Here is a 26,497-nt window from a genome sequence, read left to right as displayed (position 1 = left end):
TGTTCCTGTTTTTCATTTAGATTTTTGGCTGGTTCAAGTTCGACAGGCAATTTTGACACTCAGATTAAGGGGAGAGAATATAGCCTGTAAAAGAGCAGCTGATGTGCGTGTCTTCTAATGTTACTAGTTTTTGAGGGACCTAGGAAGGGCACACACATGGATCGAGTCTATCAGCCAGGCCTCTCGGTTTCCATCTTCATCTAACACGACCCCCCACACCGGTTTTTGGTCTCCACCCTTAATTCATAATCCTGCCCATACCCCCAAGGCATCCCCTCTTGTGTATCTAATTATGGCCTTGCTTTGAGCGTGCTTTTAAAATTTTATGGGAGTGACATCGTGTCATACATCTAATTCTGCTTCTCACTTTTTTCTTTTGACATTATCTGGAAGTCGATGTAAGTTGTTCCTTTGACTGGTGTAACATTTCATCTCGGGCATTGCCCACATTCTATTCATCCATTTCCTTACCCCTGGACGTGCAGGTGGCTTCCCATTCTTTGTCATTTTAAACATTGCTGCAGCGAGTGAGCATCTTTGCACTGGGTTAGAGCAGAAGCTTCACGATCAACCCAAGTTGGGAATGAGTTCAACCTCCACCACTCATTCATCGTGTGACTCTAAGCCTTAATGCTATCATTTGTTTCAAACAAAGTGGGGAGGGGGAATAATATTGACCCTTCCTTATTGGGCTTCTCATAGGAGACTTGAGGAGTGCCGCTCTTACCTGCCTTCTTCCCTGCTCCAAGCCCAAGCCTCTCAGAGCCTGGTGCAAAGTACGTTCCCCGTCAGCATGCACTGAACAAAGTGGCTGTTGTGAGGATCACTTGACACATGACATACAAAAGGGCCTTGGGAATGCTAAATATACATATACAAATATGAGTTGTTGTTATTATCAGTAGTTATTTAAATAATACCTACAATCTGTGTATAAACCCAATAAAATGAAACAGCAGGGCTCACCTTCTGCCCCTCTCTCCTACCCACCTTCACTTACATTAGGAAATATTTTCTAACGTTCATTCCGGTGGGCCTGGTTTGGGATGGGGAAATCTGAGAGTGCCTGGCCGGGCCGAGGTGGGGTGCCCTCATGGCTCCTCTTGAGGCTGAGGTCCTGAGGTCAGTGACAGTCCAAAGGCCTCCCTTCAGCTACCTTAGCCTACAGAACCCTGGTAATGCCACACGCCCACCTCACAAAGGTGTTGTGAAGATTAATTATGGCTTGTGAAGGGCTTTGAAGATGAAACGCGCTTGTTATAGAAGTAAATGGCTTGAGATCCAAAGCTTTCTTCGTGCCTTCAAGCCTTCTCTCTTGCTGTTTCTGCCTTTCAAGAGCCCCGGAAGAGTTCATAGGTTAGGGTGACCTCCCCACGACTCCTGTGGGAAGCCAAGGTTGAGTGCAGTCTTCCCGGAACAACTTAGAGATGTGACCCCTCGCTGCTAGTTTAGTTTTAAATTTTGAATTCCTGCTCCATTTCCTATCTCACGGAGCTAAGCTGGTTCAAAATACATTAAACAGATTCACGAAGGGGTGGTGAAATGTATTTCCGATACTGAGCTTTTTGCTGCCAAATTTAATTATTCAAATTGATTTAAAAAAATTGGGTTTCTTCCCCCTATGTCTTCCCAGATTTAGAAATATGTGAAGGGGAAGAAGTGCAAGCCAAATGCCTTTCAATGGTGAAGTGGAGAAAGCGCATGTATTCGTGTCAGGCGGACCTGAGTTTAGCCCCTCACCTGGGATAGGCAAGTTATGTAACCTCTTTGAACTTCAGTTTTCCAATCTGTCAAATGGGGACAATAATAACCCATAATAGACTTATTGTCAATACTACTTGAGTGAATAAAAGACATGCACATAAAGTATATTCAGTAATTGTCAGCCATTAATAGTAACATGACCAAACCTGGGGAGAAAGGTGGTACCACCCCTACTTGACAAATAAGGAGGCTGAGCTCTGAGGGGTGCTGTGTGTCCCCAAGATCTTGCAGTAGGAAGACGGAAGGCTGGATTCAAACCCGGATCTGCCTGACCCCAAAGCCCTGGTCAATCACATGCGGTCTCACCCCTGGATGGAAGCTTGTTTTCTAAAACAGACCCTGCAGTGAATGCCAACCCAAGCCGAGGGAGTAAGAGGGAGCCCAGCAGAGTGTCAGAGCCTGGAGGGTGGCTGCTCCCGTGCCACTGAGTTGTTTAATCCCACATTTTTACATTATATTGGCATTCCATATGTTCACTTCTCATTTCTCACTTCTCGTGTTAACACTTGCTTGCCCAAGTGGAGAGTGCTAACTAGAAGCACGTTTTTGCACATGCCACAGTGGGGCCAGGAGCATCCTGGGGGCCTCGAGGGCTCCTGACACCTGAGGGCTGCTTCTACAGTAAAGGGTCTGGAGACTGCTGAGTGCCTTCCTAGGGCTAGGCCCAGGAGTCTCATCTCAGCTCAAGTGGGGGTCAGTTTAGCCAGATCCCTCCTAGAAGCCAGGACCTTTGCTCATATTCGTCCGTGTCTACGCTCTGCTGTTCATTTTTTCTGGCAATGGATGTTTATAGAGTTCCTACTATGTCTCCAAATACCGCATAATCACAAGGACCCTCTTCCACGTTTCTACCTATCGGGCACTTGCACTTCTAGGCATCATCTCATTTAAACACAGTGCTGTGAGATAAATATTAATATCATCACCATTTTGCAGTTGAAGAAATAAGACTCAGGGTACGAGCTAATGTCAGAATAAGGAATGGAACCCAGGTTTTCCTGACCCCATAGTCTGTGCCCTTAACCATGACCACATACTGCCTCCTGGAGGGCATGTACGATATCTCATTCCTTTACCACCAGCCCCCACCACTGTATACTTTGGGTGCTCAATAAATGGTTGCTGTTGAATAAATAAGCTCTGGATAAGCCCTAACACATATGCAGTGCTCTGCAGAGTTTGCAAAGACAGGCAAGGTAGGGTTTATGATCCCACTTTGTAGATGGAGACTGCTGCGTGAATAACTTATTCGGGGCCGTGGAAAGAGTAAGAGGCTGGAGCTCAGGTAAGACTGGAAAACAAACTCGCAGTGAAGACACAACATCCAATGGAGCTGTAAAGCAGAGAAGTTATCTGTCTGGTTGAAAAATATGGGTATTACAAAGCACCAGAGCTTAAGCCGAGATCATATGCCCAGCACATGTTTTCTGAAAACATTCACATTACTTACATGGTCGGTGTGAGGTTTCAGATATTAAAATTATGAAAGAGCAAAGCAAGATGTGAGAGGCAGAGATGGAAAGAGAACAAAGTAAAGTTTAGCCTGTCACCACCTCCCAGAAACCTCTCAAAGATCCAAGTTTCGACCCAAATTTATCTTGAATGGTACAGCTTGTGCCTGGGAACCATGCTATAAATAGGCAGATCTGAAGATTTGGAGCCAGATTCACGTCCAGACTCAGTTACTTTTCAGCTGTGTGACCTTGGACAAGTGTCTTTGACCTCCATGTCCACATCTGTAAAATGGAGATAAATCACAGCTTGTTGGATAATAAACATGCTTTGTAAATTACTATGAACATGTTACTTTGTTACTTCCTTTTTAGTATTATTGGAAATAAAAATTATAATAGATTTTAATGTAACTGCTATACAGGTCATAATAAGCTCAATTTTGTTACAATAATAAGCATTCCACTTCAGTGGCTTAACACACAAATGTTTATTTCTCAGGCAGGCTGCCTGTCCATCATGGATCAACTTGAGGATGCTCTTCATATGTCCCAAAAGGACTCAGGATGAGACAGCAACCACCATGCTATGATCATGTGTCCAAGGCGGAAAGGGGCTTTGAAGGGTCTCCCAGGACTAATAAAATGTCTGGCCTGGAACTGACAGATGTCACTCTTTGCTCACAATTCATTAACCAGAATATGTCCCATGGCTCCACCCAGTCACCAGGGGGCCAAGAGGTGCAACCCTACTGTGTGCCCAGGAGGGAAGAGAATCAGACACCTTTGTTGAATGGCATCTACCACTCACGGAGCACTTACACGTGCCAGGCATTGTGCTGCGGGTTTTTCTGATAGATCCTTTAATTCCCTCAACAATCCGCTGAAGCAGGGACTTTTATCTTCAGTTAATACTTGAATAACCTGACACTCAGAGATGTGAAGTAGCTCGTTCAAGGCCGCTCAGTGATTAAGTAGCAGAGTCAGAGTTGACAGCAGGTAAGAACCCCTGCTGCTTCCCCCTGAGTGTGCTCCTAAATGGGGGCAGTTATCCAAACGAGGGGGTCAAATACCTTGCTGGCTGGAGAACTGGAATTAACTGATCTCCTCCTATGTATTAGTCCCTTTACTATCTTCTCAGTCACACTTACGAGTTCATTTCCCTGTCAACGATAAAGGATCTGAGCCTCAGAGAGGTTAAACAACTTGCCCAGGGTCCACAGCAAAGCTAGCCCCTGAACCCAAAGGTAGCCCCTCTGCCCCATTCCTCCTTATTCTTTATCGCCCTGTATTGGAGTAGTGATAGGACTGTGGAACAGGAGACAGGGGCTAAGAGCGTGGATGTTAGAGCTGGGTGGAATTTGGGCTCAGCCACTTCTTAACTGTGTGACCTAGTTGGGTAAGAATTTCACATCTTTGGGCGTCAGTTTCCAAGTCTGCACCGTGGGGCTGATAATGGTAACTTCCTCAGAGAGTTGTAAGGAATAAATTAGATCATGATGATGATGATAATAATTAACATTTTAAAAAAACTTACTGGGTCCAGTCCTGGCTGGTGTGGCTCAGTGAATTGAATGCTGGCTTGCAACCCAAAAGGTCACTGGTTTGATTCCCAGTCAGGGCACATGCCTGGGTTGCAGGCCAGGTCCCCAGTAGGAGGCGCTCAAGAGGCAACCACACATTGATGTTTCTCTCCCTCTTCTTCCCTTCCCCTCTCTCTCTAAAAATAAAAAAACAAAAAAGCAAAAAAAAAAAAATTCAACTTACTGGGTCCAGATAATGTGCTCAGGGTTTTGTATGCATTTCTTTTTAACTTTTTATTTGGGAGTTATTTTGAATTTACAGAAAAGTTGCAAACATAGTACAAAGCTGTCACCTAATGTTAACATCTTACATAAGCAAAGCAAGTTTGTCAAAACTAAGAAACTAATACAGACTTTATTCAGATTTCATCAGTTTTTCCACGTATGGCCTTCTTCTGTCCCATGATTGAATTCAGGATATGGCACTGCATTTGGTCACATCTCCTTAGTTTCTGCTAGTCTTCACACGTATTCTCATGTTATTTTCTGTTGAGGAAAAGGAGGCTCTGGTGATCAAGTCACTGGCCAAGTACACAAAGTCAGTAGGTGGTGGAGTTAGAATTCAACCCCAGGTCTGTCTGACTCATAGCCCACATCTTTACCATCCATAAAGAAATTATTAGAAAGAAATGCAATGTTCTGAATCAGATCTGCACACAGAGAAGCAGAAGCTCAAGGGGTAGGGAGACTAAAGCACAGAAAACTGGCATTACAGTTTTAGAATACTAACTCAGCCTGATCCACTGGAGCCACAGCCAAAGTGCAGGTAATCTGTCCAGTGAAGAGGAGGCTCAGGCTGTGAGTGTGCACCTTGAGAGTCATGTGAAGGAACTCCGGCTTAGCCACTAGCAGAGGGTTCTGCATGGGCCAGACTGCTTGGTCCCTGGCAACAAAGCCTACTGCAGAGCATCCTGACGGAGGCAGAGAGTGAGCAGAACAGGGCCAAAGACAGGACCACGGAATTCACTTAACCTGTGTTCCCGGGCATCACCTGCATCCCACAGCACACAGTGGGTCAACTACAACCAAACCAGCAAGTGCAAATTTGGTCCTATTAATGCCTACCACAAACTGTCTTCGCTTGCCTGGCATTTTATGTGTGTAGAGAGGGAGAAACAAGGAGAAAGTGCTGGCCTTCTTTTTCTTTAGGGAAAAAGAAAGGATCCAGGTGGATCAGTTGGTGCATGCAAAAACCAAGGGAGGGCCCCTGATTCTTCCTGGATCCCCGCAAACCCTGGGTGTCAGGCCCTGATGTGGCTGCTCCGGCATAGGGTTGGGCAGAGAGCAAGTGCGAGTGGTCACATGTTGAATGTGTAAATGAATTAACTAATTTGCATGTACGGCAGTACCTGGTACAAAGCACAGCACCTAGCAGGGATTCATGATAAAAGAAAGAAATGAATTTATTTAGATCTGTGCCAACATGCAGGCCTCTGAATGGCACTTGGGAATGCTTTAAATGTTTGTTGATCCAATGGATGGGCCATGACCAAGGTGTCCAGGAGGAGATTTCCAGTCTGTGGATTGCAATTGGTCTTATGGCACAGAGATGCAATGTGCCAGAGTGGCTGTGAAGGCAGGATCTGGGGCTTGGGTTCCAGGTCTGAGTCCCAGCTCTGCCACCTACCGATTGTCTGACCGTGGGCAGCTCACTTAACCTTACCTGCAAAAATGGAGCCTAAGGGTGGTGGTAATGTTATTTACTCCTGAAAGTTGGTATGAGGATTGAGCCGCACATGCACAAACCCAAGCATTTGTGTGTGTGTGTGTGTGTGTGTGTGTGTGTGTGTTTTAGTCTGTTTATAGCAGGGGTATAGCAGGGGTGTCAAACTCATTTTCACTGGGGACCACATCAGCCTCCAGTTGCCTTCAAAGGGCCGAATGCAATTTCAACTCCTCAACAGTTAAGGGGTAGTTACATTTGTACAGTCCTAAAATTATTTCAGCCCTTTGAAGGCAATCTCGAGGCTGATGTAGCCCCTGGTGAAAATGAGTTTGACACCCCTGGTTTATACGAAATTAGCTCAATGTTATAACTGAACCCGACCCATCATAAGCACCTCGCAGGGTTAGCTATTAGAAGACACTTCTCTGCCTCCTCTCTCCCCTGGCCCCAGTTGGGATGTACATCTGCCTCTAAATCTGACTTAGATGCACCCTGTGTGTGATCTGTCACAGATTGAGTGCACAACTAATATTCAGTCGTGCAATCAGTACCTTTAAGGCTAAGTAAGACGGAAAATCTTAGAGTGCCTCACAGAGTAAGGAAAGCTTGCTTCCTGTTTCTACTGTAACACACACACACACGTGTTTTCAGGACTGTGACATAAAATAAATTTCTTCCAGTGGGTCACAGTGAAACCTTTAAAACCATCACCTCCAGAGGAAAATGCTGAACGACCTTCCTGAGGAGGACTGGCGTGTCCCCAAATGCGCTTTGCTGTTCACCTCTTCCTTCTGGCCTTTGTTGCCAAACGGCCTTTGGAAAGATGTCCCTCCTCTTCACCCATTCCCGGGTGCTCCCACAGTGCTGTGTAGTTTTGTAGTTTACACAGAGAATTACTGAGCGGAGACCAGGTAGCCATTACCCTGTGCCTTTCACACACCTTCCTTCACGTAGTCCATCTCAGCTCTGAAGGTGAGGTCCCCCTGTCAGCCTCAGCATCGCCTGGGAGCTTGTTAGGCATGTAGATCCTCAGTCCCCTCTCTACCTGCTGAATCAGAAACTCTGGGGCTCAGCAACCTGCGTTTGGCCAAGACCTCCGAGGGACTCCTATGTAATCTGAAATCCACAAGCCAGTGCCCGACTTTGACTCCACTCTTAAATCACCGTCAGTTTCAAGTGGGGTAGGGGGTGGGGTGGAAGCCAGGAAATGGTTAACAGTTTGATAAATTAAAAAAAAAAAAAACTCTACTGGTTGTGAGACTTCCTAATAATGAGAAGTCAACGCAATTAGACAAGGCACTGAATTTGTGTGCAGAATGCCAGCTGTCACTCTTCTTGACTAGCTCAGATCAAAGAACCGTATTTTAGCTCCTAAATGATTAGACATGATAGGGCCATTAAGGAGAGATATTGTCATAAGAAATCTAAGAACATAAGAAATATGTTGCTTGCTTTGAAAATAAACATCTCACCTTTGCTTCTTTTTCTCTGTGAAAAGCTGAGAGAAGTCAAACTATTAACTTGGGTCTTTCCAACATGCTCGCGTTCTGTCATCTTCTCCCCAGTCACATCCGGGATTTTAGCGGCAATCCTTCTTCAGAGTGTCTGTGTATGTTGGAGCTGCAGGACTGAGAGGCCTGTGAGCTATAGCCCCTCCCTGCTTTCACCAGTCCTAACAGAACTTGCCATTACTCCAAAGCCGTTTGCTTTGAAAGGAGCTCATCCTCAGATGTCTTTCCAAGTGCTTATCTTTAGCCTTTCTTCATCTCTAACCTGGATCTGAAAGCGCTCACTCTTTATTTCTATCAGTAACAAGGCTGCTTGTCTGGACTGAGAATGGGGTTTGCGGTGGTCACGTTGTTTGCTTACCTTCACTGATGGCAAAGGAGCCGAGGGTCTGAGATGGAGAGGGAACATGTTCAAAAGGGATATTTAAAAAGAGTTCAATGAAGGGGCTCTTTCCAAGGGTGGGCAGGGCTGGGGGATGGTGAAGCACCCCGGAATTAGCAACGGCAGGGAGCCATAGCTATTCTTGGCCAGAAGAGGTAAAGAGAGGGGGAGGCCACTGGAATTTGGAGAGCACACCACCAACAGGAGCTGTGGCCACGGAGAGAAGAGGCAGCCTCTGCCAAAACACAGTGCAGCAGGGAGTCATGCCCCATTCCTCTCCCTTCCTGCCCCTGAGTCTTCTGCTGGTGTTCTCCATTGGCTGAGCCCAGCTGGAAGCCAGAGGGCAAGGGAGCCTGGCGGGTGTGGTCTGTAGTGCTGAGCATCTTGGAGCACAGAGCAAGCAGAGTGGCGGAGAGTGGAGGGTGAGTCTGGGAGGCAAATGGAGACTATGCTGCACACAATGACCCTGGCCCACCACAATGGTTTGGGCATACCCAGACAGGATAGAGTTGGGTGGTGGAGACCCTGCAAGAGCTCCATCACAGGATGGGGCTGGGGACCCTGAGATAAATTAATATAATGTTGTTGGGCATAATGTGTGGGACTTGATGAGGAAGGGAAGCAGAAGCACTGATACAACCCATCCCATTGTGTGTCCCCGGAGCAAAGGGCTATGTCCTCGAGTTCAAAGAGCCTAAGCCTCACTAGATTCTGTGACACTCGGGGCTCAAACAGCCTTGCTGTGGGGACCCACTTCATCAAATGAACGCACAAAGGAAATGTTCACCTCACTTCACTGGGGTGACTGACGAGAGGGGCTTCCAGCTTACCAGCTCCTTGGATCCCAGGTGGTAGCTCCAGCGGTAGGCAGGCCCAGAGGCACCTGGAGTGGCCCTCCCTGCAAGTGTGAAACTTCATTGGGTCCTGGTCTCTCTAGGCGAGACAGTAAACAAAGTCCAGCTCTGTGACATGGACACACATCAACTCTTCTAGGAACTCAGAGCTACTTGGAGCTCTGAAAACCTGAACTTCTTGAATCAAGAGAGATTTTGGGTACGCATATACTCACAGGCTGGTGAAGCTTAGGACCATTTCCCATCCTTGTAGCTGATCTTCAAGGTTGGGATTCTGGCCCCATTTTTAGAAATGAGGATTCAGTTCGCAGAAGGCAGCCCGGGGCAGGGCAGGCTGGAATCGTCAAGTAAGTGAATGAAAGAGAGGAAGGAAGGGAGGAAAGGAGGAAGGAGGAAGGGAGGAAGGAACAAAGGAAGGAAGGAAAAGAAACAAACAAACCCCCACCCAGGTCTTTCCAATTCCCAGGCTCCCTCTATTCTGCCATATTACCTCCCCAAGAGGAAGGAAGGGGACCGAATGACCCTGGGCATCCTGAAGCCTAATTGTTCTCAGGATAGTGCCATGCACTGACTAGCACATATAGTTGGTGCTCAGTAAAAATTGAGACGTATAAAAGTAATGCTGCAGCGACCCATTCCATGCATTTATTTTGTCTGCATTGTTGATTGCTAGTGTCTGATTCTGAGGGGAAATGATTATATCAAAGAGCATGAACTCTGACCCACACACCCATTACTTACTGAAAAGGCTGAACATTTTACATCCACAGTCTTAAAAATGTTGGGGCTCGTTAGGTTGTTCTAGCTGGTGGCTGATTGCCTCCCGTTGGAGGAGACTTTGTTCTGGAACTGTCTCTACTATCAGCTCTTGTTAGATATATGGTGGCCAGGTGGATTATTATTGTTGCTTTTTCCCCCCAGGCTCTGGGTCTCAGTTTTTCCACCTGTCTGATCCAACCAATGTCTACTTCTTATTTCCTTGAACCTTGGCCCCCACTTAAACCCAGGATATACCCCAGCCAGTTGGAATGTCTGTACTTAGAGGCCCCAGGAATGTAACTTGCTGAAAATGAGTCTCAGTTCGTTCTTCCAAAGAAAATGTCACAGTCATTTGGAAAACGACTATGCGGCCACGGGCTCGTCTATCTAGGGAGACGTATTAGAAGGCAGGGTGCTTGGTGGCAAATGAAAGCTGAGTGGTTTATTGCTGCTATTAGTGGTGATTTGCATGTGTCTGTGGGTGCACACAGCTCCTTACAATGCCCGGAGGAAACTAGAACAGAGGGCAACATTTCCACCCTCTAGGGACATCCTGCCTCGTCTGATGGTGAGAATGGGTGCCCATTGAATTGGACGGACTCACACAGAGCGGGACTGTCTGAATGACTGGTAAGAACAAGTCGGAAGAAGGAAGTAAACAAGAATTTCTCAAGTGCCTCTACATGTGTACTATTTAACAGGCATGATCTCGTTTAATCTGCTAAATAATTCTAGGAGTTAGGGATTTTTTTATCTCCATTTTCAAGGGAGGGTATTAAAGTCTAAGCTGGTTGTTCTTTCCCCCACATTTTTAAAATGTTTCCCATGTGGAGGGCAATGATACCACTGTGGATATATTACCTGGGTGAGGATGGCAGGAGACAGTAGAAAGAGAAAAAAAGAGGACTAGAAAGGAGGGGCTGTTTGTTTTCTTTCCGTGGATTCTGTGTTCTTTACACTAGAATCATACCCGACTTGGGAGCTGGGGTAAGCACATGGGCTTTGGAATGAAGCAGACCTGGTTTCACAATCTCCTCCAGTCCAGGAGCCTGGGATGAGTCACGTCTCTTTCTGAGTCTCAGGTTTCTCTTCTGTAAAGTGGGGATAAAACCAACTGCCTTGAGGCAGGGGGAGGGGGACACTTTATAAAGTATATGATTGTCTAACCAATATGCTGTACACCTAAAAATAATACAAAGTAACATTGAATGTAAACTGAAATGGAAAAAAATTAATTAAAAAGAAAGAACACTTCCTACCCTGTGGTTCATGCAAGGATTGAATGAAGCAATGTCCGTACGGTGCCTGGTGACTGGGAGATGTCAACAGTTGTTGGTCCTCCACCACAAAAAACTAAGGAGGGACAACAGACGGGGGAAGTATAATGGGCGCTATTATCCACAAGTCGCTTAGTATCTTAGTACCTCAGTTACCTCACTTGTAAAAGGGAATGATCAAGTATTTTGCTCATGGGGTGAGTCGGAAGAGTAAATGAGTTAACACAAGTAACACCCTTAAAACAGTGAGCTCTCAACACATCTTTGCTGTTATTTTCTTGTCGCTCTTGACTTTGGGTTGAATTAGGAGGCCCTGGCTCTTGGATTCTAGTGTTTTCTGTCCTATCTTTGCACTCTGGACACACAGAAGTCTGGTCTGATGACTGGCATAACCCATTCCTGAGATAAGAGCTGTGTCACGAATCTGGTATGCCAGGGTAGGGAGTGGGTTATGAAAAAATTGTGAGTTATCATTATGGAAGAGAGAAGAACCTTGAATTTGAAATTTCCCTAGCTGTGAAGATGGTGACCTAACCTCAGTGAGATGCTGTGAATTTGAACTCTCTCCAGAGAGTATCCAGCTATGTAATATGAAAAATAGAGACGTTTATTGAAGAAGATACATAATACATTGTACATAGGACAATGACAACTCAGTCCCCTACTTTGAAGTAGGCACCTTGGGACCTCACATAATTCTCCCAATTGCCATAAGATGTTCTGTCATATTTTCCTGAATCTCATGGATGGTCTGAAATCTCTTCCCTTTCAAAGGTGATTTTAGTTTTGGGAAAAGCCAGAAGTTGCAGGGCACCAAATCTGGGCTTTAGGGAGGCTGAGTCACCTGGGTGATTTGATGTTTCACTAAAAACTCTGCACGAGATGTGACACAGGAGTGGGCACGTTGTTGTGGCGAAGCTGCCAGTCACCAGTTGCCCATAGCTGTGATCTTCTGAGTCATCCAAATGGTTTTCGTGGAGAAATGTTCAAGCTTAACACAAAATTTGATGCAGATTTATTGCTCTACTCACTCGGTCATTTTGAATGCAATGGTCACACAGCACACATGCTCACCCAGTGGTGTCTACTGCCTCCACTGACTAGTAGAGTGAAGTTGTCGTTGTTCAGACATGAGCATTCCTGTCCACTCTCCTCGACTGCCAAGTTACCTCAATGTCACACGAACTGTTCTTGTTATATTAACAATGGCTGGACTTTTTCCAGACAGACCTTATATTATATGTTGATATATATGTACATTCACACAGAGGAGGTGAGGGGTGAGCACATATCGAGTCTTCGAAAATCCTGTTTTCTCTGTGGAATCCCCACCTCTATGCCCTGCTATTTTTCTTTAAATTAGTAAATATATTTGTATACTATATGCCAGACACTATGGTGCTGACTGGGTCTTTCCCTCCTAGAGCTCATATCAAATAGGAAGGCAGGTACCATCTACCATCTACCTCCCAGGTTCCATGAAAGCTTTCCTTTGGACAGAAGAGGAGCCCAAAGACTTCCTTTGGTGTCTCTATGACACCTGAAACCAAACCCAACAGCTCACTGCCCCTTGCTATTATCCAGCTAGATAACTTGTCCTTTTCATCGGAGTGTCGGCTTAAAACTCACCTTCTCTGGAGGATGCCATTGATGACTCCTGCCAGAGGTCAGGTTCCCTTAATATCCTGGACTTCTCTCTCATCCAAGTCACCATGACTTTCAATTACTTGTCATATAGTTTGATATCACTCCCTCCGCTAGACTGCCAACTCCCTGAGGGTGGGGGCTGTGTCTCTTTTCACTTCCCTGTTCCTCAGCAACAATTGCATAGTGATTGGTAAGCCTTCGATTGAAACCTAATGAATGAGAAAATGGACAGAAAAGAACACATTCTGAGGGCAGTAATATAAAATGAATAAACGTATGCATTAAAAGTCTTGTCTTCTTGCCCCGACTGGTGCGGCGGCTCAGTGGGCTGGGCATCATCCTGCAAAGAGAAAGCACCAGCTCCAATTCCCAGTCAGGGCACATGCCTGGGGTGGGTTCGGTCCCAGCTGGGGTGGACACCATAGGCAACCGATGTGATGTTTCACTCACTCTCTTTCTCCCTCCCTTTTCCTCTCTCTAAAAATAAATAAACATATAAACATTAAAAAAAATCTTGTCTTCCTGCTTGAGCAGCAGAGATGAGAGAGTAGAGCTTTGACAAACCAAACAGAGCTCAGCCTTTTGGGAACAAACCAGAAAGAGGGACCGGGGCTTTGCCGGGTTCAGGAGGGAAGTCCACCCATGGTCTCTCTGATGGAGGCGGGGTCTGTACCTCTGCCTGGGGCTTCATCCACTCTTTCAAGCCTGGTTCCTCCCCCTTCTCCCCTTCCCCCTTTTTGAAAAGCTCCTACCACCACGTTTGTTTTCTGGAAAGTGCTGCATCTCACTCAGGAGGGCCTAGGGCCTGGTCTCCACTCAGGGCCTGGGGACCTTGGGTGGGACTTGCCAGCAGACCCCAGCCAGGCCCCCTGTCCCCACCCCAGATGCCAGCATGGCCTTGATTTCTTTACTCAGAATCTGCACTGGCTGGGCTGGGTGGCATCCCGCGACAGTTCCCACCAAACTCCCAGGCTGACTGAAGACATTTGTGCTGTCAACAGAACTGCAGCAAATGCAATTGGTGTTGTTAATGAGCAGCTTGTTTGGGTAAACAAACCAGGTGAGGTGAAAAAAGTGATGCTCTCCAGCAGGAAACACAAGTGAGCATTAGCCAGATGGAGAGCCGTGCTTCCACACACTTCCTTTCTGGTGAGGCTCTGGTGGCTGGAGCGGCCGGCGCCTGAGCTGCACAGGAGCTGGGACTCTGCACACCTCCTGCCTGGCCTGGGTGTCTTTGTGATGGAGCAGAGCCAGCAGCCTTGTGCCCAGCATCACCCGGAGCCTGGCGCTGTGCCTCATGTCCTGCTTGGCCTTCACCTGCTTTGTCATTAGTCCTCTTGGCACCACGCAAGGTGGGTGTTCCAACACCCACTTTACAGCTGGGGAAACTGAGGCTCTGAGACAAGGAAGACTCTTTCCCAAAGTCAGGATGGTGGATTTGAACCTGGGTCAACCCGACTCTCTACCAAGTTCTCTGGCCCTTATCCCTGCCTCCCCAGCCCTGCCAGTCTAATGGAGGCATCTGTGGCTGCCTCCTCCCTCAGACTGTGAGGCTGCAGAATGTTTTAACTTCCAACAGTGGGGATTTGCCGCCTGTCTGCTCAGGATGGCATGGCTTTCTGGAAGTTGTATTGGTAGATTTTGACCAGCTTCCCTGTGACAACAAAGAATGTGTGTGTGCCTGCGTGCCTGCGTGCGTGCCTGCGTGCGTGCGTGTGTGTACATTCAGCAGTCCTCTCATCATAAACTGACTGCATACTCTTTTTTTTGTTTGCTTCAGATCATTCAGGAAAACGCACACATGGATATAGCTATATTTTACAAACATGAATGATTCGGGTAATTGCAATGGCTAAATCTGTCCCCCATACAGACATGGTCAGGAAGGGGGAGGTTCAGGTTGCAGCCTCACGTCTACACATGTTTCTGGCTCTCTCTCTACATTGCTCAAGAAAAATAAAACCACATTACATTCATATGTTGTAATGCCATGAGTTATTTTCCCCTTAGCATTCAAGGGTAAAGAGTCCATTAAGCTGTCATCAGCCACATTACCAACAGGAGAAGCCGGGGCAGACAGTTTGGCTTCAGTTGCCCGGAGCACACGCATGCAGCCCAGGATGAACACTCTGTGGTGTCCGTGTGTGTGCAATGCCCCAGAAGCAGAAATCAATGACTCCACCTGCTATCAGGAGACGATCTAGTTGGGGAGGCTTGCTGTGCAGGCAGCCACCGTTCATTATCGGGCTCTTTATAAGTGTAATATCTTTTTGACTACAGGAAAACTGAGGCTTGGGGAGAGAAACAAACTGTGTTGCAGAAACAGAGCTTGGTCCACACTGGTGTTTGATCCATCATTCCCCTGGCTCCGGCCCCTGTGTTCTTAATCACTTGGCTATCCTGCCTCTCCTGTAAATGTTTATTCCCTACATGTGGCCTATGTCATGGTAGTTCCCAGCTTTTTGGTGGCCACATATTGGGCCCCGTGGCTTATCTCATTCTATCGTCACTGCAACTCTATAAGGGTTAAGCTCTTCTGTGAGCTTAACACAACAGCTGAGGAGACGGGCTCTTGGGAAACAGGACGGGGCTTGGCCAAAGTCACCCAGCTCCAATGTGCTAGGGGTATGTGAATGAAGGGAGTTTGTTTTCCATTCTGCCGTGCTGCCTTCCAGCCAGGGACACAAGCCCAGAAGCAGAGGGGCTTCCACAGGCAGCTGCCTCTTCTGAATTCAAATGAGTTTTCAGTGAGCAGCTCAGCTTTTTCTTTCATGTAGGTGGAAGCCTTTCCTTTGAATGAGCCAATTATGTTCAAAAAGCAAAAAATAATGTATGCATATTAGCTAATGAGGATGCAATTCAGGATATTTTTAGCCCAGCTGAGAGAGAGAGAGAGAGAGAGAGAGAGAGAGAGATAGTGCACAAGATGAGAGGATGAGAATGAAGCTTGGTAGAAATTGTTTTGAAAGCACAGGCGGCTTGGGAATCAGACATCCCTTTAGCACAACCCTCGGCTCTTACTGCTTTTGGCTGAGTGACCAAGGGAAAATCACCTCCCCTCTCTGAAATGTGTAGCATAGTGCCAACCCTTCAGGGCTGTAGTCAAGATTGAAGAGCATGTGAGTAAGGCATGTGGCCACCAACTGTATCTCTGATCATCATTCATTTAGCAAATATTTGTTATTGCTGGGTCCTCAGATTTCATAGACACAATAATTTTATTCCCGTCACCATTCCACAAAGCAAGTACTAACGAATCTTCATTTTCCAGATAAAGAACTAAATGAAGGTGAAGTAATTTGCTCTAGCAGGGTGAGGATTCAACCCCAGGCAGATGGCACGTAAGGCTGCCTCTCTGGACCCTAAAGAAATTTGACTTTCACCACTGGAAGCAGAGCTCACAAGGGGTTGAGCCATTAGCTTTAGGGGGTAAGGTCTCCTTTGGGAACCTCAGCAAGCTACCTACAAATTAAACACACCTCTGTCTCATTGAACTGGGTCAGGGGATTTGCTCCCCAAATTCCTGGCCACTCTGCTCAGGCCAAGCGAGCAGAGAACTGGGGTCTTACTCTCCATTCAGATACTAAGGCAAGTCTGTCTCTGTCACTCTGTCACTTTGTGGTTCTTGACATGTGATGAGGGAGATATGCTAGGATTGAAACTTTAGTATTCAATAAACTCACAACAAAAATACTAAAATGGTTATGTGAAGTACTGGCTTAGGAGGAAAAGTTGTTGAAATAAATAGGGAGAATGATATAGCCTACACATTAATAATATATATATAAATGCATATAGGGAAGAAAGTACAAAATAAAGGAAAAGTAGCAAGAGAGTCCAAGTGTAGAATGAAGCAGTCCTGCCTACTCTTCAACTCACTTCCCACAGGGTAGAGGCACATGGTGACCCCCTGCAACAGGTAGAGGGGAATGAGGGCAAGTTCGGAAACTGGGGAGCGTCAGAGTGTGTGTTCAGGTAGTATCCCACATGCTGTTGGATTTTTATCTGCTGGATTTGCTTGGTTAGCCTATTTTGACAACAATTGAGAAGGGCCAGATCCTAAACCTCTTCTTTCTCATCTCTGGAAGTTTCCATTCCAACAATTGATTATGCCACGTACTTGGCAGAGGGTCTCCTTTTGTTCAGATAACATCAGATTCGCCTAAGCATTTTATACCTGAAAAGGACTTCGGAGATAGACCATCTGGTCTGATTCTCTTACTTTGGATATAGGGAAAGTGAGGCTCAAATATAGTGTCTTGCTCAAGGTCACATAGCCCAGGACGGCTTGGCTGAAACTGCTGGCTGTCTTGCAATATCTGTCCTCCCCTTGTTCTCTGGAAAGACCCACTACCCCTAGAGCTGTGCATATGGTTGTCTGAAACAAAGGCTGTATTTCCCAGTGAGACGTGGTTGTAGAACTGTGTTCTGGCCAATGGAATATAAATGGAAGTATACTTAAAGATTAGGGATTGGAGTAGGGCATGACATTCTTCCTTCCCGCTGGCTGGGTTGTGGATTAGACAGTGAGAGTTCAAGCAGCCATCCTGGACCAGGAGGTAGAAGGTGCATTTGGAGGTGAGGGGAGCAATAAGATAAAATTCTGGGTCATCGACCTCAGTGAGGACACAGTGTGACAGGGACAGAAGACAGGCATGTAAACTAATGCAGAATATACGCCACCACAAGGCCAAGTCAGCTGCCCTGTCCTGTTCCCCTGCCTTCCTATCTTAGAGGACGCATTATGGAATAGTCATACTGGCTCTGGAATGTTCATCTCCAGACCTCATGTGAAAGAGAAATAAACTACTTTTTTTCAGTCACTGTTATTTCAGTCTTCTACCCTTTACATTGAACTGAATTCTAACTGATTCAGAATGAAAACAATGACATTGTAGGTTGGGAACTTAGGTCTCTTGAACCCAAATATAGAACTATTTATTGTGAAGATTATTACTATTAAAAATAAAAGCCAAACTCTGCTAAGTGTCCTGTATACAATAGTTGTTGATAATTTTTGAGCACTTACTATATGCTAGTCGCTGTTTAAATACTTTATAGGTGCCATTAACTCATTTAATTCTCATGTCAACTCAGTAAGACAGATCTACTACCCTAATTTCCCATTTATAGACACAGGCGCAGAGAGAGTAAATAACTTACTGAAGGACACATATTTATTTTAGTAAGAGATAGGGCTGAGATTTGAACCCAGGCAGTCTGGCTCCACTCAGATGTTAAGGCAAGTCTGTCACTGTCACTCATTCTGTGGGTCTTGATATGTGAAGTGGGAGATATGCTAGGATTGAAACTTTAGAATTCAATAAACTCACAACAAAAATACTAAAATGGTTATGTGAGATACTGGCTTGTGGTATGAGCTCCTCGTCATCCTCTATACCCATTTTACCAAGCAGGAAATGGAAGCAGACAATTGTCTACTTATTTGCTTAAAATCTCTCCACTAGTCAGTGGTGCAGATAACAGTACAAACCAGACTCCCAGCTCCTAGTTCAATGCTCTCTCCAGACCACCCTGCAGTCTCAGAGGCCACCTGGACAGATACATAATCCCCTACTCCTACCTCCAGTCTTCCTCTCCAACGAACGCGCACACACACACACACACAAACACACACATGCCACCCAGCAGGCACCAGACATTTTTGTGGCCAGGATGGCTACAACCTCCTTTGAAAAGCAGCCAGCTTTGCCCTTTACCAAATAACTTTGTTTTATTTATAGACTCCTGCTCAGAGCTTTTGAACTGGCTGCTGGTTCCGGGGAAGATCTTGATAACAACTGTTCCTTGGAGAGGCTTCATAGGAAACAAGGTGCGTCAACACCACAGAGGCCCCGCCGCTTGGGCAGAGCTTTGCTCCTGAGGGTGTTTATAAGTCAGTGTTGGTGTCTGGGTGCAAAAGACTTTGAATTCAAAATGGCAGTTGGGATGTTTTCAATATTTTTGTTTTAATTCAAAAAAGGTTCACCTTTTGCCTGTGACAACCTCAGGGCACAGGCAACAGAGAGAAATTATCTTTATTCAGAATGGAACTTCAAAAGAAAGAGTTCTGCTTTCCTTGCTTCCTGCCTGGCTGGGCCTAGGGCCGGTTACTGTAGGGACTGTGGGGTGGGGGAGGCAGTGAATTTATAAAGAGCTAAATTGGAAGAGGGAATATAGGGCATTTCAGAACAGAAAACGGTGAAAGGAAGAAAAGGCCTCATTTCAAAAGTGAACCGTGAACCTACAGTGTCTTCTGCTTACATCCAGTGGTGTCATCCGGAAGTACAACTGTGTCCCAAGTGTCTGAAAGGATTCCGCCTGGATGCTGATCATCAGGTGCTAATTATGGAACCTGGAGCAAACGCCTTAGTTTCCTCTTTGGGAAATGGGGTTTAAACTGCCAAGATTATTGTGAGGGCTGGTGCTAACCCTCTAGGGGAAATACGGTGTCTGGTTCAGGGAGGACGCTCACTCGCCCATTCAATGGAACAGTAGCTGATGGTAGCTGTAGTTACCGCTTCCTTTGTGATTCCTCCAGCCCCGGAGGCGGGGATGCTTGGATGCTCCCGAAAGGGGCACCAGGGGTAGGCAGGCAGCAGTTGGGAGCTTCACTCTCAAACACCTTCATTTGCAGTGAGCTACTCTCGATCACGGTCTGTCACAGTGGCATGGGTTCACTCTGTCAGCGTTCCCAAATGGCTGATACAGGGAAACATAGGCCCTTGAGGACAAGGCAGAACAGAATCGCTAACTGGGCGCTATGAAGCCCCCGGGCGGTTTTCCTGTGGGTGGGCGAGGTCTCCTGCAAGGTCCAAGGGCTCCATCACGGACCATGTTGGGGAAGTGGATGGTGTGAGACAGGAGGGCCTGTGGCTCCCTTAAGGAACTTACTGGAAGGTATGGGATTTTCCAAGGGAAAACTTGTGTTTTCATGGAGGCTCGAGTGGGAGACAGACTATTTCTACTACAGAGCCACTGGGTGGGAGAACTCCTTAAGGGGGAAATGGAAGAATTCTTCAGGTGAGCTGAGGAATTTTTCCAAGAGGGTCATAGGTGGCGTTTTCTATAGGAGACAGGGGGACAGAGCTCTCCCAGGGCCTGTACCCCGAAGGCACGGTCCACGGAGCTCCAGGAACTAGTGGGCGGAAGCGAGGCCCGCCCCTACCCCGCCTCGGGCGGCCCCACCTCCGGCGACCGGACTACACTTCCCGGCAGCCCCTGCGGGCGGCGGCGGCGCGGGCGGGAGGGGGCGGTTGTGTGAGAGGCGGCGGGGGCAGCGCGCGCCGGGCACGCGCGCCGGCGACCATGGCGTTCGCCGGGCTGGCCCTAGTACATTAACCCCGGGAGGCGGCGGCCGCGGCGGCGACGAGGGAGCGAGCCTCGAGCTGGCGGGCCCAGCCTGAGGGAAGGGAGGAAGGGGCGGGGAGAGCGCCGGAGGGAGGCCGGTCGGCCGCGGGCGGGCGGGCGGGCAGGCAGCGCAGCGCCGAGCGGGGCCGCGGGCCCATGAGGAGGCCCGGGGACCATGGGCTCCAGGATCAAGTGAGTGCGGCCGCGTCGGGCGGAGCCGGGCCGGGCGCGGGGTGGCGAGGCTGGGTAAGGGCTGCAGGCCGTGGGTCGCGCGGGGGACTTGTTGCCCGGACCCCAGGGGAGCCCCGCGTGCCGGCGTCACGCGGGGAGGGGGACGGTTGCCATGGCGATCATGAGAGGCGCAGGGGCGGGGTGCGCGTGGGGTGGTAGGGCGCCAGTGGTCAGGTGTCCCCTCCTTACCTGAGGACGGGAGCTGCCGAGATTACACGGTGGGCCCTTCCTTGGGGTCACAGAGAGCCTCTGAAAATAGTCTTACAACTGTTGGGGGGAGGGCGAGAAACCTCCGGAAGCAACTTCCCTAATGGGGGTGTTTGGGGTACTCCTGAGAGTTAGGCAGGTCCTGAGAGGTGGCAGCCCTGCTGTTTAAGGCCTGCGGCTCCCCCCCCCCCAAAGTCGCGTGAGGTTCTGAGGGAGACGGGGACCAGTAATGGACCTAAGGTCGTGGGGTGAAGGCCCATTTCTTGATCACACCAGCTCCCCTCTTATCTGTGAAAGTCGCCACACAACGGAGCCAAAAGCTGTGAAGGAAGATAAGGCTGTGCTGTAACTGAGCACCTGGTAATTGTTGGAAAGGCTTTGTAATCCAATCTGGCAAATTCCCTCACTCATTCATTCACCTGGAGTCCCTGGCGGAGGTTAGTTTTCCCCGGAAACTTGATACAGCTAACTTCAGAACCCATTGAAACACTGTTTCCCTCCTTGTAGACTTAGAAGTTGGCTTTGGAAAGAGCAACTTTTTTGCAGTCCAGTTTGGGTGTGTTGTTTTGGACTCTATCTCCCCTCCCAGCCAGGTCCTCTTTTGGCTTCTCTGTCCCTTAGCTCCAGAACATGAGATGCCTTATCTAATTACTAACAAATGTTCACTTTTTCTGTATGAGTAATTGAATTGTTTGAGGGCACTTAAAAACAAAGTTGACAGCCGGGCTTTCCCTTAAAACATCTTTCATAGGACACTTGAAACCCGCTTACAAGAAAGTCTGTGGAATGTGTTTATTTCAGCATTTTGAGACATGCTAGAGGAAGTTTGAAAGGAGAAGGGCCTTAGGGGCAAAATCTAGTATTTAAACATTACATCCTTGTACAGTTGATGTCCATGCAGTGTGACCTTTATTCAGTCTTGTGGTCCTCCCGAGGTTCAGGCTTCCAGTCACAAAATGTGTCTTATAGGTGCTGCAGTGCCCCTGAGACCTCTGCTAAATGAAATTAGAAGAGTTTGCGTCTGATAGTGAAAATGAGAAAGAGTCGGATGAGCACATGGTTCTTGATTTTTGTGGAAATGAGGGGAAACATTTTGAAGTGTGCTCCAAACAAGAGCTTATAGAGGTTTGGGAGTAAAAAGACAGTGTGTGAAGCTTTGGGATTAAAGAGGCACACCAAGTTTAGCTCCTGCTTCCAAGGAAGTTGTAAACTTGGATTTTGGTAGCACTTTGAAACACTTTCTAAAACCCACCTTACAGTTGCAGAGTATGCTTGTTAGGATGCTTACTCTTCTTGTTACACAGAAGTTCAGAAACTTGTCTGATAACGAGGCAGTGTCAGAGCCATCATGAAAATCTAACAAGTAGAAGTTCAGATGATTATGCACTGTGTCTGTCTTGCTTGTGAAGGTTGCAGGTTGACAAATACATGTCTCACGTGTGTTTTGGGAACCGATTATTGAGTGCTTGAGCAGGAGAATTAACTAATGCAAGAATTTGTATCGAGCATGAAATTAGTATAAAGAATACCCTTGATCTTGACACTAGATTGCTTTGTGATAAAGGTTTAGGCTTGGCAAAACAGACAGACATAGTTGGAGAGCAGATGACAGCTAGTTGGGGTGGGAAGGTTGGGGGTGGAGGGTTTGAGGAAAAAGGACTTATGGACATGGCCGACGGGGTGGTGATTGCTGGGGGGAGAGGGGTATAAAGGTGCTAAATGGTAATGGGAAAAAATAATAAAGATGAAATAAAATTTAGGCTTGGGAAATAGATTAGCTTTAGTTGTGGCTAGACTGAAAGAGAATGTAAAGAGACGTTATGAAAAATATTTGTGATTTATGGTGACTGTTGACTATGCAATTTCTGCCTGCACCCAGGAATGGGGTGGGCAGGTGGTGAGGAAACTGACTACTTAGGTGCTGCCCTAGCTGTTGGAGGAAGCAGCTTTGGTTCCTGCTGACTCTTCTGTCCTGACAGGGTGTTCGTTCGTTCATTCAGCTGGTTGAGGCGAAATCTAAGTGTGCAGGCTCCTCTGTGCAGGACAGTCTTGGGGGCGGGGCAGTAGAAGGCAGAGAGCACAGTGAGGTCCTTCCAAGCAGGAGAGCACTATGGCTGTCTGTGTTTTCTCTTGCTTATCTTTGATGCTGTGTGGCCTAGTCAGGCTAAGATGTAGAATCAGATCTGATTCTGATTCTAGCTCTTTTTTCCTACTGGCTGTGAAACTTTACACAGAGTACCTTATTCACCCTGAGGGTAAATGGGGAAAACTATTGTTGCAGGTTCATTATGGGCAGTAACCCTAGTCTCACCGGGACTGCAGGGCCCATATTAAAAACTAAGTATTTGTTAGTTTTCTTTCACACCTTCTCTATCAAAAGACTAAGAAAACTGGTATATTTTATACCAGCAGTGTCAGAGAACTGGTTGTTTCAGGTAATGGAGAAGAACGTTGATCAAGGAATTAGACTGTTAACATGCAGAGCAGGACTTAACAATTTGTCAGTAAAAAATAAAAGTGATTAAATACAAATCTGTGATCGTGAATGGTGTTGCTAGGCATAGATGTTGAGATTTGGTGCCTGATCAGACTTCCCTTTCAAGCTAAGGCTGGTTGAGCACAGTCTCTGTGTCAGTCACGGTGGTAATGCTGTCTGTGAACTGTTCCATCAAATCCTCACAGCTGTCCAATGACGTAGGTACTATTAACTACATTTTTAAAATGAGGGAATGGGAGTTTACAGGCCTAACATCAGATGCCATTCCCTGGAAACCTGCCCTGAGGCCAGCTCCCCGCCTCCCCTGCCCAGCCTAGGCCAGGTGCCCTCATCTTTTCCTATGGCCCCTTGTGTTTGTTGATGTCACAGCACTAAGTCCAGTCCCTTGTCTGTCCCCATATTAACTCCCAACAAACTTTCTGAGAGTAGGGACTATCTTACTGGTCTTGAGTTCCCTGTGTCAAACCCAGTAGTTGATTCATAAGATTGTTTAGGAAGAGTTTATGGAAGGCATTTAAGATATATGTTAGGATTTGAATTAAGATCCTAACTGAGTGTATGTACAGTTACAAGGACAATTTGCTATTTGAACTCTTCAGGAGAAAGAGTTTATGTTTTATAAGTTTTTAAGCCAAATTGCCTTTGTCTAGGCAGATAGTTCCTTGTATTTTCTACAGAGTCTTCCATTCTGGTTCATTTTAATAGAGGAACATTGTCTTGCCTCACACCAAACACTTACTTGATAAAGGAGAGAAAAAGTCACCAGTTATGCAGGTAGTATCCTGGAAAGCTCCTAAACCTTAAACCTGAGCAGACATTCATTCATCTAGAGGGATAAAAGGAGCAGTGGTAACTGGCATCTTTGACAGTTATGTTTAAATCTTATGTGGTGTTTGACTGATCCCGGTGGACTGGAATGTGGTTAATATGAAGCAATTTAACTGATAATGCAGACACACAGCAGGAAACTGTGTAGCAGCTTAATATTGCTTGTGGTGACATCCTAGAAATTGTTTCCAGGCACTAAGGGCAGGAAGTGGATTGTAAGTAATCGAAGGAAGTATTCTAAGTGAGTTTGAAGAAACCTGACATTTATGGACTCAGAGAAAAGCATACTCAAACATTTGAAGGCAAAGAGGGACAGGACAGGGCAGCCGATTTGGCCTTGTGGTGTGTTTATTCAGCATTAGCCTGTATACCTGTCTTCTGTCTTTGTCAGACTGCAACCTCTTTGAGGTTGGTGACCAAGAAGTTTATCCATTTATTCATTCACTCACTCGCTCTAGAACTAAGAAGAGTGTCAAACACATATTAAACACTCAATAAATGTTAGTCATTGTTGCTAGCATCATAATTGGTAGTGCAATAATATGTGCCTGTACTATCATAATGGTTCCTTAGTGCACTATAGTAGTGCACTAAGACATAGAAATGAGATTTTTCTTTACTTTGAGACTTCCCAAAGTAGTTGTAAGACAGAAATATAAAACAAAACCAAATCCCTGCAGGCCCCCTCCACACCAAGTCTGTCCACCCCACCCAGTATAATACAGTAAGATTATTGTTATGATGGAGATGCAGCCAGTGATTAGTGGGTGAATAAGTGGAGGAGAGACTCTTCTCCAAAGGGCTTGAGGCAGGAAGGCTTTGTTAAGAAGATGATGTTTTAGCGGAGACAGAGACGAGGAAGGATATGGAAGCGGTAGGTGCAGCGATGAGGTGTCTGGCAGCAGTGGTGCCGTCTTCTCAATATAGGGAACAGTATGTGTAAGGACATGGCATATTAGGGAAATAATACTAATTGCCATTTTACTAGGCACTTAAATGCTAGGAATTGTGTTAGACATTGGGAATTATAATGGTAAATAGTAATACATATTTATTCCTGCTCTTGTTGGAGTTCAGTCTGTTGGACCTGGTATAAACCCAAATCAATTCACGTAGAGCTGTGTGGATGTGATATAAAGGAAACAAAATTCTAAGAGGAAATGATGGAAGCAGCTGTCCTATTTAATTAATTAACTCCTCACCCAAGGTTACGTTAATTGATTTTAGAGAGAAACATTAATTGGTTGCCTCATACATGCCCCAACTGGGGATTGAACCTGCACCCAGGTATGTGCCGTGACTGGGAATCGAACCCACAACCTTTTGGTGCACAGGCAATGCTTCAACCAAATGAGCCACCTGGCCAGGGCAGCAGCTGTCCTACTTTAGATACAGAGAGGAGATGACATTTGAGCTGAGACTTAAAGGATGTGAAGTCATTAGTTATGTAAAGAGACTGGGTAAGACTTTTCATTCCAGGCAGAGAGTAGAGGGTATATAAAGGTTTCAAGGTAAGGAAAGCCTAGCTGTTTCGGGAGCTGATAGGCCAGTGCATTTGGGAAATGGCTAAGGGTAGAGAGGCTTGAGGTTAAGGTCAGAAGGAGACTGGGGCCTGAGTAGGGGCTTGAAGACCATGGTAATCTGAAAACAACTTTATTAAGTTATAAGTCATATACCACAGTTTATTCTTTTACAGTGTATTAGTAAATGGTTTTTAGTATGCTTACAAAAGTATCGATCACCCATGTCCAATCTAGAACATTTTCATCATCCTAGGAAGTCACTCCCCATCCCCTTCCAAACTCTCTCAGCCTAGGCAGTCACTAATTGTAGTTGCTGTAGATTTGTGTATTCTGAGCATTTCTTATAAGTGGAATCATGCATTATCTATGATTGTCTTTCATGTAACATAATGGTTCCAAAGTTCATCCACATTATAGCATATGAGTATTTCATTACTTTTTTCAAGTATATTTTATTGATTATGCTGTTACAGTTGTCCCATTTTTTCTCCCCTTTATTCCCTCTGCCCTGTACCCCCTCTCCCACCAGCATTCCTCCCCGCTTAGTTCATGTCCATGGATCATACATATAAGTCCTTTGGTTTCTCCATTTCCTATACTGTTCTTAATGTCCTCCTGTCTATTTTCTGTTTACCAATTTATGCTTCTTATTTTCCTGTACATTTTCCACTATTCTCCCCTTCTCCCTCCTCACTGATAACTCCTCATGTGATCTCCAATTCTGTGATCCTGTTCCTGTTCTAGTTGTTAGCTTAGTTTTTGTTTTTAGGTTCAGTTGGTAGTCGGGAGGTTGTTGTCATTTTACTCTTCATAGTTTTGATGTTCTTCTTTTTCTTAGATAAATTCCTTCAACATTTCATATAATAAGGGCTGGGTGATGATTAACTCCTTTAACTCTACCTTATCTGGGAGGCACTTTATCTGCCCTTCCATTCTAAATGATAGCTTTGCTGGATAGAGTAATCTAGGT

General features: G+C 46.3%; 1 protein-coding gene across 2 annotated transcripts in view; it reads left to right on the top strand.

The window, feature by feature from the left end:
• Positions 1-20,163: 20,163 nt before the first annotated feature.
• DENND1A (DENN domain containing 1A) overlaps positions 20,164-26,497 on the top strand; it is a 496,583-nt gene continuing 490,249 nt past the window's right edge. Inside the window, exon 1 of one of the 2 annotated variants that reach the window (XM_037036470.1) lies at positions 20,164-20,433. In XM_037036470.1, the coding sequence (XP_036892365.1) occupies positions 20,417-20,433 (17 nt within the window). In that variant the 5' untranslated portion in view covers positions 20,164-20,416. The remainder of the gene's footprint in view (positions 20,434-26,497) is intronic. The other variant, XM_037036479.1, reaches the window with a different exon arrangement.

This window comes from Sturnira hondurensis, unplaced genomic scaffold (assembly GCF_014824575.4).
Source record: "Sturnira hondurensis isolate 20B ecotype Veracruz unplaced genomic scaffold, ASM1482457v3 Scaffold0022908, whole genome shotgun sequence".
NCBI lineage: Eukaryota > Metazoa > Chordata > Mammalia > Chiroptera > Phyllostomidae > Sturnira > Sturnira hondurensis.
The sequence above is the reverse complement of the archived record's forward strand: the minus strand, read 5'-3'. Positions and strand labels throughout refer to the sequence as shown.